Source organism: Peromyscus californicus, unplaced genomic scaffold (assembly GCF_007827085.1).
Source record: "Peromyscus californicus insignis strain IS unplaced genomic scaffold, ASM782708v3 Scaffold_21__1_contigs__length_65335640, whole genome shotgun sequence".
NCBI classification, from domain to species: Eukaryota; Metazoa; Chordata; class Mammalia; order Rodentia; family Cricetidae; genus Peromyscus; species Peromyscus californicus.
In genome coordinates, this window is record NW_026294514.1 from 61703011 (window position 1) to 61717500 (window position 14490).

Below are 14490 nucleotides of genomic sequence, written 5' to 3' on the forward strand. Positions count from 1 at the left end.
GTGACATGCTTTTCTGGGGTCTTCGATGAGTTTTTTATAGTGGCATTCCTGCTGAGCTGCACCTGGCCTGGCTCCAGGGAGTAGCATCTAGCCCTAACCCACCTTTTGTTTAGCAGACACCTTTTGTTTCCCTTGCTGCCCTCCATGTGAATCTTGTCTGGACTTTCCCAAGGATACAAAGGCATGTGCAAAACTTGATTCAGGAAACTCGGAAAACCTGGTACCTGAGAAATCGAGGAATTTGCACTTGGCATTGTGTTGTTGGGAGCCCCTTTCAGGGTGTTTTGAGCATGTGGAAATTAACTGGCTAAACCATATTGGAGAGAAATAAAACTGCCCTAGGCGAAGGGTTAGTGCTTCAGTCCTTCAAGGCTGAACCCCCCTGCAGCCATGTTAGGCTAAATTCATTCTTATGCCTCTGTGTCTTCATTCCACGGACCCGCGTAAACCCACATACTCGTGTAGCGACCATACAGCTACAAGTTTTTCTCTTTCTCCTCGTTTTTTTACTAACACTTGTGGGGGTGAAGTCCCTGGGCTGGTGCATCAGTTAGAAAAGCACACTATGTACAATGGCGTGTGTCAGGAGACTGAGTGAGGAACACCGCCATCGGTCAAGTTTGAGGCCAGCCTGAATGCATAGTGAGTTCCAGGCTAGCCCGGGCTAGCCCAGGCTAGCCCAGAGTCATTAGACTCTGCCTCAGAAGATGAAAACAAAACGAACCCACCTATGAGATCCTCCCTCGAATTTACCTTTTTACTTTTTCAATGTTTTCATTCTATTTTTGGCAGGACTGGGGGCCTCATACACGAGAGACAAGCACTCTACATTCTCTGGCCCTTTAAATTTTTTATTTTAAAAATCTATTTCTTTTTGGATTTTTGAAACAAGGTTGTATACAGCCGAGGCTGGCTTGAACTCCTGATCCTCCTGCCTCTGACCCTTGTGCTGTGCTGAGTGGTTCTTCCTTTTTCTTTCCTCTTTCTGTTAATTTAAAATTTTTAATTAAAATTTCTGGTTTTTTTTCCTTTGAGACAGGATCTCTCTATGTAGTCCTGACTATCCTTGAATTCTCTACATAGACACGCCTGTCCTCAAACTCACAGGGATTTATCTGTCTCTGCCTCCCAAATGTTGGGATTAAAGGCATTTAACACCACTCCTAGCTTTAATTAATTAATTTTTTAAAAAAAATTTCAAGACAAGGTCTCTCTGTGTAGCCCTGGCTGTCCTGGAACTTGCTCTGTAGACCGGCTGGCCTTGAACTCAGAGATCCACCCACTTCTGCCTCCTGAGTGCTGGGATTAAAGTCATGTGCCACTACCACACAGCTAATTTAAATTTTTATGTAATGTGTATGAGTGTTTTGCCTGTATGTATCTGTGCACCAAATGTATGCAAAGCCCATTTGGTTTGGTAGCAGAAGAGGGCACTTGGTCCCCCAGAACTGGGGTCACAGATGATTGAGAGCTGTCACGTTTATGCTGGAACCAAACCTAGGTCTCCTGAAAGAACAGCAGTGCTCTTGGCTGCTGAGCCCTCCCTCCAGCTTATTTCATAGTCTTACGTCCTTATCTCCAATCTCCTTTTACCCATGTAACTCATCCCCTCGTGTGTTTCGTCTTTTCATTCATTTTTGTCAATTGTCCCATGCTCCCTTCATAGCTGCAAGCTCAGAAGAATAAAGACACCAAATCTTGAGCCATTTCCAACTAAAGATAGGTTTTGGTGAAGAAGCCACCATTACATTTTTGTAAGCTGAAGAGGAGATGACTGAGATTTGCAATTTTGAGGTTGAATTATGAAATTTCTGGTTTCTGTAGGGTCTGCAATAGTCAGCATTGGTCCTTTCATATGACACAAGATGAAACGGTGTGTACCGTCGTTTAGAGTGTAGGCAGGAGAGGCTCAGTGGTTAAGAGAATATCTATGTCTGCAGAGGATACGAGCTTGCTTGCCAGCACCTATGTTTACAACAGCACCTATGTTTACAACAGTCTGTGACTCCACTCTAGGGAATCTGAAGCCACACACACACACACACACACACACACACACACACACGTAAGTTTATAAAAAGGAAAGTGCAAGCTTCCCAGATGATGAGATTGTAGACGTGTACCACAACATCCAGCTTGCACTATTACTGTTGTTAATTAATTAATTAATTAATTAATTAATTAATTAATTAATTAATCAATTTTTTGAGACAAGGTCTCATTATGCAGCCCTGACTGGCCCAAGGCTCACTGTGTAGATTACACTGGCCTCGAATTCATGAAGAGCCGCCTGCTCTGCCTCCTAAGCACTGGGATTAAGAGGCTGTACCACCATACGCAGCCTCACACGATGACTTTGAACAGCATCTGGGAGGGTACAGTCCAAGGTCATCTGGCAACGTAGGATTTTGTTTGAAACATTAGCTTATTTGTATTTTCTGCTTTCTTGAAACCAATGAGATAGAGATTACATATGGAATGCAGGTGGTGTCAGGAGCATCGGGAATTCTAGATCAACCTTAGCTACACAGTGAATTCAAAACTAGCTTAGAAAACATGAGCCTCTGTTTCAAAAAAAAAAAAAAAACCCAACCAACCAAATAAAATAAAACAACCACAGAAAGGAAGCCTCTCTCTCTTCCTCCTCTCTCTTCCTCCTCTCTCTCACATTTTCCTTTTGTTTATTTATTTTGATTGACATAGGAAGCTACATAAACATAACAGCATACAGGAGGCTCTGAAACACGGGTGCAGTGTGGAATGGGCGTCTCTGTCCAAGGAGCATGGGCAGTAAATCACATAACAGTGGCCACAGCACTTAGCACCGAAACCCAGTTCTCAGCACTTCTCAGGAGTTCAGTGTGACCTCATTAGCTGTCATGGGTGACCCTGCTGCAATGGATCTCTTGACCTACTCTCCTTGCACAAACTTATCTAAGTGGCACGCACTTATCTAAGCCGGCCGCTTATGGCACAGGCTTCCTGCTCAAACCATCTGCCACTCCCCAGCTGGACGCGGTAAGGCAGAGCCCTGGCCTGATGCTGTGAGCTCAACTCTGGTGGCAGCTTCTTACTCCAGAGTCCAGAGACCCTCCTTCCAAATTCATCCTCCCACCCTCCACCCCCATTCCACTCTGTCCTTAGAGCAGCATGGTAAGGATCCTTGTCAGTGTCGCCGCTGGCAGCAGCCAATGCACCAAGCACCCTCTCCACGCCAGGCACCACATGTTTTGATCATCATCCTTTTAACCCTTGTAGCAGCGCTGCAAGATGCAATGGAGGAGCAGAGAAAAGGCACCAATACTGCTTGTGGTATTTATTGATGGGTCTGAGGACCCAGGACCCCAAAACATAGCACCTTGACAGAAGGGATGGGGAGGCAGAAAGGACTTTCTAGTCTGTCTTTGAGCTGGTGATAAAGCCCTCATGTGACAAGTATGCTGTCCATACCTAGAGGGAAGGACTCCTACTGCCAAGGACAAAGGAGGCTGAGAGGAATCTGAGCTCCCAGGCCTGGCCAAGCTCCTCCCACTGCCCTAACTTCCAGCCCCTCTGTGCTGACAGTCTCCAGCTCCCCACTCCTCCCAAACCTGCCTGCAACACTCTGCTCAGCCATCCTCCCAGTCCCGGTTTCCCTGGGAGGGCTTCCACGTCACATGAGACTCACATGTGAGCATTCCGTTCCCCTTCCTCTTGGTAATCGGTCCTGGCTTCTGCCAAGAACTTAAGATGCAAGAGGGAAAAAGAGACCTTTTCCTCCCCAGTACTATCCTGGCCCTTCCCTGGCTGTACCCTACCCCTGACAGGGCCAGTGCCCAGGAGGGGCTCAGGAGAGGAGGCGCAGGGTCAACAGGCCCTGTCCTCAGCCCCTGCTTGGACATTCTCCCGTTCAGTGCAGAGCAGTGGGGAGCTGTGCAAATCGCCCTCATAAGCATGAATTCATGGCTTCTCACGCAGTCTCCACGTGGCATCCACTGTCATCATTCCCATTTTACAGACAGGCTGGAGGCACAGAGAGGTTAAGAGGCTGATGTGGCACAGCTGGCCAGAGGTAGAGCCTGGATTTGAAGGTGGGCAGTCAAAACCCCATATTGTGGTGATGAACATTCACCCTCAGAACCACCTGTGGCTCTAACTCAGCAGCACCAGCGTCTAGCCTGAAACTTCTTGCTTGGGAGTTTTTCCAGAGTCCTCTTCATGAGATACCTATCTTGCCTGGGAGGCTAGGGCATCCAAACCCCCCTTCCTTGCCCTCCAGTTCTGTTCCCACAGCACCCCCGGCCCATTTCCGCTCACCTTCAATACCCTGTGTCTTTCCACCTCGTGGTGTTTGCCCTCTCTGAAGACTCTTCCCTCAGTCCCCTGACGCTGCACAACCTGAGTTCTCAGCTCATACAACCTGAGGTCTCAGCTCACACGCTCATTGCTTAAAAGGGCCAGCCTCCTGCCTGCTTCCTAAACCATTCCTTCTTCCCAAAGGACCTCTACATATCATGCTGTTCTGTTTTCTTCAAAGCTTCCAAGTAGCTGAAACCACCGGGTCAATAGATTTATCTGAGTATTTATTCACCCTTAACGCACCAGAATACAAATTTCACGTGGGCAGGGACCATATGGGTCTCTTGCTGCCCTGGATACTGCTCTGCCCACAGCGGCTTCTCCATCAAGCTGTTGTGGGGATCATTCTCACTGTGTGCATAAATACTGGACAGTGTGACATCCGGAGCAGCCGTGTTTCAGCCGTGCCCATGGGAACAGCTGGTCTGAGAGAGGCTAGGTGCTGGGCTGTAACCCACGCATAGTTTGCTCAATCTTTCTCATCCCTGAGAACCAGAATCAGAAGCTGAGAGAGGTGGGTCAAGGTCCCTAGCTTCTGAGTGACAGAGCTGGGATGGGAATTTGGACCTTTTAGACACAGAGTTCATATACTTCAGTTCCCGAGGGTTAGAGCTTTGCTAAGGGTGCCAGCCCAGCAGCTCTCCCAGCCACACCATCAGTGCAGGGCCTGTTCCAGCACAGGGAGGTGACTGCATGCTTGTAGGGAAGAGGTGAAGTCACACACAGAGACATGAAATCCCTACGTATTCACACAGGACTACTATGGGACAGCTGTGACAAGTAATTCATTTATAAACTCATTCCCAGAGGTATTGGCAGAGTATGCAGGGGAGACCCCTGAAGTGTGTCCTGATAGCAGGAAGAGAGACACTTGGAGAACACTCAGGGACAGGGACCACTCTCAAAAATGGGGGAGGGAAACTGCTTTTGCTGACAGTTGCTGTGGAGCCCATAGGCTCATATATTTGAATGCTTGCTTCCCAGGCGGTGGAACTGTTTAGGAAGACTTAGGAGGTGTGGTCTTGTTGGGGGAGGTGTGGCAGTGGGGGGTAGGCTTTGGGCATCCCTAATTAGCCCTCTCTCTGCTTGTGAATCAAGATGTAGGTAGGCTCTCAGCTACTGATCCAGTGCCATGCTTGCCCGCCTGCTGCCATGCTCCCCATCATGATGGTCACAGACTCTAACTCTGGAAGCATGAACCTCACATCTAACGTTTTATTTTGTAAGTTGTCTTGGCTGTGGTGTTTCTGTCACAGCAGGAGAAAAGTAACTAAGACACTTGTTGTTGGCCAGAGTTCCCACACAGAACCAGAACATGGGGTGTGTGTTGAGGGGTTGGGGTGGGATGGGGAGCGGGTGGCTTACTTTTTTTGTGGCTGTAGAACTTGTCCTCGGAGCCATCCTTGGATTTCTTAATGATGAGTTTCCCAGACTCGACGTCCACTTTGAGATGCATTTTCTGAGGAATCCCCAGGGACTCTGACTTCACCTTGGGAGTGTGAGAGATGCAGTCAGTGGTTGGGCTTTGGGGATGCCAACTCTGAACCATTTGTCTACATGGCTGGGGAACCCTGGGTCAGTGTCCTAGGTCGGGCTATCTAGCTCTTAGGTCTAGGCCTTCCTCACCCTGGCCTGGCACACGCGATTCCCACAACACCCCTGGATTCCACAGCATGTCTGAAAATGGCTCACACTGAAGCTGAGCCAGCCTCGCCCATTGTGCAACCCAGCTGTCCCACCAACAGATCCGGTGGAGGAAACAGATGAACTGCTGGGAAATGGTTCATTCATGGATTAGTTTGACAACAGTTATTAATCTGATGTGTCATCTACTTCTGGGAAGAATCTTACTAATAGATTCACACTCTGGGGCCTTGTTACAACCACTAATTGAGCATCTACCAATAATAATCACGAAGAAGACACTTGCCTGGGCATGTTCAGAAAATGAGAAATCCAGGCTGAGCGTGGGGGCACATTTAGGTGGAGGCAAGAGGAGGCTGGGTGGGGCCCTATCTCAAACAAACAAACAAACAAACAAACAAACAGGAGTGACAGAGGAGTCGGCAAGATGGTTTTGTGGGTAAAGGAGCCTGCCACCAAGCCTGGTGACTTGGAGTCAATCTTTGAGACTCACATGGTGGAAGGAGAGAACTCATTCTTGCAAGCTGCCCTCTGACCTCCACATTCTCTCCCCGCCCCCCCCACACTAAATAAATAAATTAATTAATAAATAAATAAATAAATAAAATAAAAGTAAAATTTAAAAAACAAGGTGGAGGAAGAAAATGGAAATCTGTCTGTTGTGGGATTACTTTCAGGGATAAGGAGGGCTTTGGGGTGGCTAGTAGGGTATCTCATGAAGGTGGGACTATGTTGGGCAGGAAGCACCAGGATTATTGGGGTCCATAAAGAAAATACACCTTTCTGGGTCTCAGCCAGTCATTTTTAAGGAAATCACAAGAATTATTTTCTCTAACTGTCCCCTCCCCCAGACACTGTTTTATAAGCATTCTGAGACCCTCAGCTTAATGTTACTCCTCCTTCCCATTTTAGGGGTGACAAAGTTTAAACCGTCTTGGGACCAGTGAGGAGCTCTTTCTCTACAGGCTCCCCATAAAGGGGCTTCGCTGATACATTCAGGCAGCCATTTTAACGTTTGTCCACTTTCCCAATGAGCTACTGTTCTCTGTCACTGAGTTCCGTGTCCTTCTATGGTCCAAGTCAAAAGCTTCTTTTCACAGGAAACCCAGTGGCCCCCAAGGGTGGTAGCTCTCCAGGTCAGGCTCCACTCCTCCAGAGTCAGCTTACCTCAAAGGTGACCGGAGGGATGAGGGAACGCCTGTTGGGAGACTCAGAGCCCTCGTGCAGCAAGGCCTTGACCTGCGGACAGCAGTGATAAGTCAGAGTCACAGGAATGCAGAACCTGGGACCTGGACACTCTTGGTGCAAGGAGGGGACTACAGAAAAATCAAGAGGTGCCGTGGTACCCCTGGGAGTACCTTGTCTTCAATGGAAGACAGGAGACTTGTCAATTGGCTGAGCTTGGCCACCATGGTGATGGGGTTGGGTTCACTGGGCACCTAGGAAATCAAAATGAGAACAAATGAGGTTTGGCTGACCATGAGCTGTGGGGTGGGCAATGGACACTTCCCATGCTGCTCCTCGTTCCGTCTCCCACCCCCCCAGCACCCCTGTTTGAAGACAAGGACACTGTGGTATATATAAGCACCCCAAATTCTTCGTGGCCAAAAAATAGCTCTTCAATTCTTCTCTTTAACTCTACCTCACCCACAGTGCTTCTCACCCCACCTACACAGTCCTTAAAACTCTGGGGCCGTCCTTGATCATCACCTTCCCGGCCTCCTACGTCGCCTGAGCCTGTTTTCCTGCTCTACTTCCAAAATGTACCCATCCCCACTGCCTAAGCCCTCGCTGGCTGCTTCCCACGGCAGGCAGAACCGCACGCAAGCTCCACACCCTGACTCTGAAGGTGCTGCAGGCTCAGATGCTCCACTCTGAACCCCCCCCTCCTCCTCCTCCTCCTCCTCCTCCTCCTTGCTTCCGGTCTGCCTTGAGCTCTACTTGCTAAGGAATACCCAGAGGCTTGGATCTCATCTGGGAAGGGCATCTTGCCATCCAGATCTCAGATCCACAAAGAGTCCCTCCCCGACTACCACAGCTCAAACAGCTCCCCGGCTGTCATGGTCAAATCACCCTGCTGCGGTCCGTATCAGTCACTGTGGGATGAAGCTGTTGCTTTCAACTGTGGCTTTGGTGTATGATGCCCTTGCTGGAATGTGGGCTCCAGGAGGATGGAGACCAAAGGCACAGTGTTCAGTGTCTGCAACACTGATGCCTGACCAATAAAGATGCTCAACAGACCTGTTTAGTGAACACTGGAACCCAAAAGCCTACAGTCGCTTGTCCAAAGACACATAGCTAATAAACGGCAGACTGGGTCTGGTACCCATGTATGCTGGGCCTGGCTCCAAGCATTTATTTTTAGAATAGACATTTGCAAGGCTGAGGCATGAACTGCATGAGTGAGGTCCAATTTCAAGTCCAAGCATTGAAAAAAGAAAAGCCAAAACAAAGCTAAGTGCTGCAACATCTCTTTTACCCCGGACGTGCTCCCCTGCTGGAGAGACGGAGTTGACAAGGTACTGCCGCTGCCTTCGGGAGTAGGATGGACACCCAGACCTGTGTGTGACTAACTCGAACCCTTGAGAGCTCATGCTCTCAGCCAGGCTACACTGGCTTTTGATTTGTTTTGTCTTCTGTTTGCTTGAGACAGGGTCTAGAGATACAGCCCAGTCAGCCTTCAGCTTCCAATCTTCCTTTCTTAGTGTCCTCTAAGCTGGGCTTAGAGGTCTGTGCCATCAAACCTGTCTTTCCCTGTGTAGCCCTGGCTGTCCTGGAACTCATTCTGTAGACCAGGCTGGTCTCGAACTCACAGAGATGCTCCTGCCTCCCACCCTTGCCCCCCAACCCCGGAATGCTGGGATTAAAGGTATATGCCACCTCTGCTCTGTTCCCCACTGTGCAGGGTAGGACATTATTGCATGTTCAAGGAACAAGCCAGCGGGGACAAGACTGAACACAGGCCCCGGGGGCCAGTCTTCTATCCTCTACCCCTGTATCAGGTCACTCCTCTGGACTGTAAGGTCTGAGGGCCTATCAAGACAGATATTCTTGGGGCTGACAGATGGTCGGTGGTTAAGAGCATTTTCCAGTCTTCAAGAGGACCTGAATTTAGTCCCCAGCACCCATACTGGACATCTTACAACTGCCCGTAACTCCAGTTCTAGTGAATCTAACACCTTCTTCTGGCCCCTGTGGACACCTGCACACATCACACAGACACATAGACAGACAGACAGACAGACAGACAGACAGACAGACACACACACACACACACAATAGCTGAGTGTGATGGAGCATGCCTTTAATCCCAGCAGGTGGATCTCTGTGAGTTAAAAAAAAAAAAAAAAAAGATAAACATTTCAAACAAAGATAGACATTTCTCTGCTTTTTGAGGGGTTAGGAGTGAGACCCGAATTCTACCCCACATAGAGGGCGCCACCCTCTACACTGTCACAACTCTGTCCGGCTTCCAATTGCAAGCACAGTCATCCGTGCTGCCCGCTGGTCTTGCCCTGGCCACTGCAGGCCCAACTCTGGAGACCTGGTCTCCATCCTTACCTGTTTCAAAGATCTGGGCGTGCTCTCCCATTCAAGCTATTTAAATGCTGGTGTTCGGCAGCACCCATTTGCCTAGACTTGCATTGACTTTCTTAGAAATTAACCCATCCTTCATTTCAAACTCAGCAAAGAACCAGTTTCCCCCGCTCTGATGAATATTTTTAGTTGTATAAATAGAACACAAATACATTTTCCCTGTAAAATCTTTGTGGGAGACCAAAATAGGCTACCTCAAAATATTCTTCTCTGGCATATTTCAAGATGGCTATTCAGAGCAACTGCAGACAGGAACAGCTCTGAAAAGCTGTCCATCTGTAAAACAGAGTATAGCCAGCTCGGTTAGGAAGGTCAAGGGTGACGGAGAGGAGGGTCTCGCCCTCTTCTCCTCTGCCTTGTCTGGTACTAGGGAAGCGCGGGTGCACAGGACACTTGGAGCAGGAAGGGACTAGCATGACCCTTCACCTGTTTGGTTTTCCTCTTCACTTTTTTTTTTTATTGGAATCTTGTTATGTTGTTCATACTGGTCTAGAACTTATGGGCTCAAGTAATCCTCCTGCCTCAGCCTTCTGAAGAACTAGGCCTCCAGCAGGTACTACCTTGCACAGTATGGTTTAGGGATCACGCCACATTTCGCCATCTTTCGCCATCCATCTGATTTCCTGTCTTTATTTACAGAGACACAGAGTCAGTACCTACCCTTGTCGGTGCCCCTCAGTGCCCACGTGATCCCTAAATCAGCTTCCCACTCAGAGGACTACTTGAAGGATGCAGGTAGTCCTTTCTTTTTTATAATTTTTTTGTTTTTAATTCTTCTCTCATACAATCCATTCCCACTGCAGTTTCCCCTCCCTCCTCCTCATCCCCCTCCTCCGTTCCTCCCCAGATCCACTCCTCCATTTCCTTTCAGAAAAGAGCAGCAAACTTTTCTATACAGCTCATATGCCCTTCAGAAAATCTGCTTCTACTCTTGCCAGCAGAGGATCGAGGTCCCAAGAGTGTCACAGTTACTCCCGAAGTCGAAATCACCTGCTGTTGTTAACGTTTCTCCTATCTGATAAGCAAGAGAGGAGTTGAACAGCATGTCTTGGTCACCCATCAGGGCAGATGACCATGTCCGCATGACCTCATGTATAAGGTCTATTTCCTACCTACTGTCAATGAGCAGCTGGGTTTATAGTCTTTCCCCCACTCAAAGACTAGGGTAAAGGGGCTGGGGAGAAGGCTTAATTTGATAATGTGCCTGCCTCGCAAACATGGAAGCCTAAGTTTGGATCTCTGGCATCCAGGAAAAAGCTGGGCTTGGTGGCAGGCATCTGGAACTCCAGCACTGGGGGGTGGGGTGGGGATGGAATGAGGGTTTAATCCTTGAAGATTATTGGCTGGCCAGGCAAGTTGAATTTAAATGAGCTCCAGGTTCAGTGAGAGATGCTATCTCAAAAGATAAGGTAGAAGGCCAATAAGATGACCCATCAGGTCAAGGTTATGGCCAAGGCGTAACGACTGGAGTTTAATTCTGGGACTTAAATGGTGGAAGGAGAGAACTGACTCCCTCAAGTCCACTTTCACACCTGTGCTGTGGTACGTGCCATGGTACATGCTCATGAGTGCATGCGTGCGTGCACACATACAATAAAGAAATAAAATGTAATAAAGAGCACAAGGTGGACAACAAGTGAGGAAGATGTCTGACATTGACCTCTGGCCTTCACACGCAAGTACATGTACATGTGTGTACACATACATTATGAACATGTACCAAACACACACACTCATCACTCCCCTTTCACATACACAATAGGTTTAAGCCAGGTGTGTTGGCATATGCCTATAATCCTAGCACTTTGGAGGCTAAGGCAGGAGATGGGAAGTTGGAGGCCAACTCCCAAAATCAACAAGAAACATACATCAACAGAATAGGGCTAATTAATTTTTATCTGTCTTATTTGCTGCCCCTAGTATTTACAGCAGGTAATACTTGTGGTTTTGGAGGTACTGGATTCTGTCCTTTCTGACCCTAAACCATGCTGTGCTAGTTCATTTTCTCACCTTTTTTTTCTTTTCCTGGAGACAAGGTTTCTCTGTATAACAGTTCTGGCTGATCTGGAACTCACTCTGTAGACCAGGCTAGCCTCGAATTTACAGAGATCTACCTGCTTCTGCCTCCCAAGTGCTGGGATTAAAGGCATGCAACATCACCGCCCAGCTACATGGTCTTACTTTTAACAACGCTGTAATATAAGGATCTAGGTCCTGGCCCTTAACTTGATTTTAAATTTACCGAGGGCACTAAAACAATGTAGATAGATAGACCTATGCTTAATTTGACCCTCGTCTCCGACCCAGGCACAGGCAGCTGCCGAGGAGGGCAGCACCATTTTGCAGTCCCTGGAGTTAAATGTACGAAGAACTTGGGGACCTCATGGTTTCTTTTCTATTTCTAAGGAGAAATGACAGAAACGGTCCTGCTTGCCTCCTTATCCAACACCAAGCAGTTTGTCTGGTGGGCACACTGTCTGAAATCAGAGGCTGGCGCGGGGGGAATGCCTTCCCAGGTCGGGGTTCCACCCCACCCCCACTTCAACATTTACATTAGATTAGCAGGACACGGGCGGGCGGGCGGCGCTTCCATCTGCCTCCGGAGACCCTGGGGTGCTCACCAGCTCTTCCCTCTCTCTGGTGTAGCAATTTCATCTTTCCAAACCCAAACCCCTTACCTGAGGTCGCGCACGAAGGCCTGGGGAGAGCTGCTGGTCAAACAGCCTCTGCAGAGACTCCAGGGATGGGAGGGTCCTGATGACTTCCCTGGAAGCAGAGGATCAAGGCAAAGTTCAAGAATTAGCGGGAACTAGAAGCCTCAAGGCAACACAGGCTGCAGACAGGTCACACCCCAGTGGCAAATCCCACAACCCTCCCCAGTTGGACATGCCCGGGCAAAGATCAGTCATCCTGTCAGCCTGGCCCACCCTCCCACCCAGACCCCCAACCCTTTCGATTCCCACCAGACTGGAGTGTAACCCACTCAGCATTACATAGCTGTAGAAAACTCCAATCTGGAAACACAAACTACTTCAAAATCATTTAAGAACATCTTCCCAACCTTTAGTGTTTGTGGAATCACACACAGACACACACACACACACACACACACACACACACACACACACACCTCATTAAAAATGCAGATGCCTAGGCTTCATCATGATTTGGTCTGGAGAACCAATTTTTTAATTCATTTATTTACTCTGTGTGTGTGTGTGTGTGTGTGTGTGTGTGTGTGTGTGTGTGTGTGTGTGTGTGTGTGTGTGATGGATGTGTATATATATGTGTGCACATGCATGCAGAGGCTTGAGGCTGACATTAGGTGTCTTGCTCACATTCCACTTTATGTTAGGAAGGCAGGGTTTCTTGATGAACCCAGAACTGGTCAGTTCAGCTAGTCTGTCCAGCCATTTTGCTTCAGGGACTCCCTGTCTTTGCTTACAGCGCCCGTTGGAATCCCCAGTGAGCCACCACACCCACCCGGTCTTTATGTAGTAACTGGGGATCTGAACTCTGGTCCTTAGGCTTATACAGCAAGAACTTTATTCATTGAACCGTCTCACCAGCCTCCTGGAAAGCGCATTTTAAATGTGCAGCATATGAGCAACACTGGATGGACTCGGCATAGAATTATGTATTTATGTGTATCTATGTAACAACAATAATAAAGAACACAAGATGGGAATTTGAGTGAGTGGAGGAGACTTGGGAGGAGTTGGAGGTAGCACAGGAAGGGGAAATGATATAAATACAATATTCGAACATGAAATTCTTTCAAAAAGTGATAAAGGAAGCTGGGAGTGGTGGCACACGCCTTTAATCCCAGCACACAGGAGGCAGAGGCAGGCGGAGTTCTGAGTGCAAGGCTAGCCTGGTCTACAAAGTGAGTTCTAGGACAGCTAGGACTATAGAAAAGGAAAAAAAAAAGATAATGAAAAGTAAATAAATAATTCGACTTTGGGGTGCTGGGTGGAGTTCCCTGTGTTCAGATTCAGATCTCCTGGCAGCTAGAGTGTCAAGTCTGTAGATAGTCCCAGAACTAGGTTAGATGAATTCTCTAGTTCCCTCTCTTTTTGTTATTGTCACATCCTTTGAAGCCTAGCGAGAAGTCTTAAGTTTGATTTTGCACTTAGCATTTTATAAACAAAGCAAAAAACTGTCCATGTTTCTACATGTTTAACATTCTAAAGTTTTCAAAATAAACTGCTAAGAGATGAGCCCAAATCGATGTCTAGAAGTGTAGGTCAATGTGAGATCTTTGTTATTATAAACACTGTTCTGAACAGTGCTGTTCGTATGCCTTTCTTTTCTTATTTCCAAGTTAGGAGAAGCAGGGATCGTGGCTTTCTTTCAACACGGACACCCTCGGGACAGCCCTGGCGGGGCCGAGCGGACACCCTCGGGACAGCCCTGGGGCCGGGCTGCCAGTACTGTTAATGTCTTGATGTCTTGACTGACTTCTGTTTTGCTTTTACTGCTTTCTCCTCTGTCTGTCTGTCTTTCTCCCCAGAGCCTCTGCCCCGCGCCCCCCCCCCCCCTCCCCCCGTCTCCTGTGACTCCGGCTGGCCTCATACTTGCTGTGTAGCTGAGGATGACCTTGAACTTCTGATCCTTTTGCCAAGTGCTGGGATTACAGGTATGTGCTGTCACACACGTCTAAGTGGCATTTGGGATTGAACGCAGGCTCTGCGTGTGCTGTGCGTGCCCTCTCCACCGGTTCTCTCTCTCTCTCTATGTCCATAGTTACGTCCTACTTCAGGACTGAGCACGCCTGGGGTCCTGAGTGGGCTTCTATATGAATTTCTAATGCCTTTAAGTATGGTTCTGTGGTTGATTTCTACTCTATTTCTCTTTAAATAAACTGCCTATCTCTTCCACCAACTTTCCTTTGGGAGTTTAGTCATTTTC

At 48.2% G+C, this 14490-nt stretch overlaps 1 protein-coding gene across 2 annotated transcripts in view; it reads right to left on the bottom strand.

The window, feature by feature from the left end:
* Window positions 1-14490, bottom strand: part of Inpp5d (inositol polyphosphate-5-phosphatase D) — a 126825-nt gene that overhangs the window by 34028 nt on the left and 78307 nt on the right. For both annotated transcript variants that reach the window (XM_052750500.1, XM_052750499.1), the window contains exons 6-9: window positions 12258-12345; window positions 7341-7421; window positions 7150-7221; window positions 5704-5827 (exon numbers count right to left, since the gene is read on the bottom strand). In XM_052750500.1, coding sequence (XP_052606460.1) covers window positions 5704-5827; window positions 7150-7221; window positions 7341-7421; window positions 12258-12345 — 365 coding nt within the window. The remainder of the gene's footprint in view (window positions 1-5703; window positions 5828-7149; window positions 7222-7340; window positions 7422-12257; window positions 12346-14490) is intronic.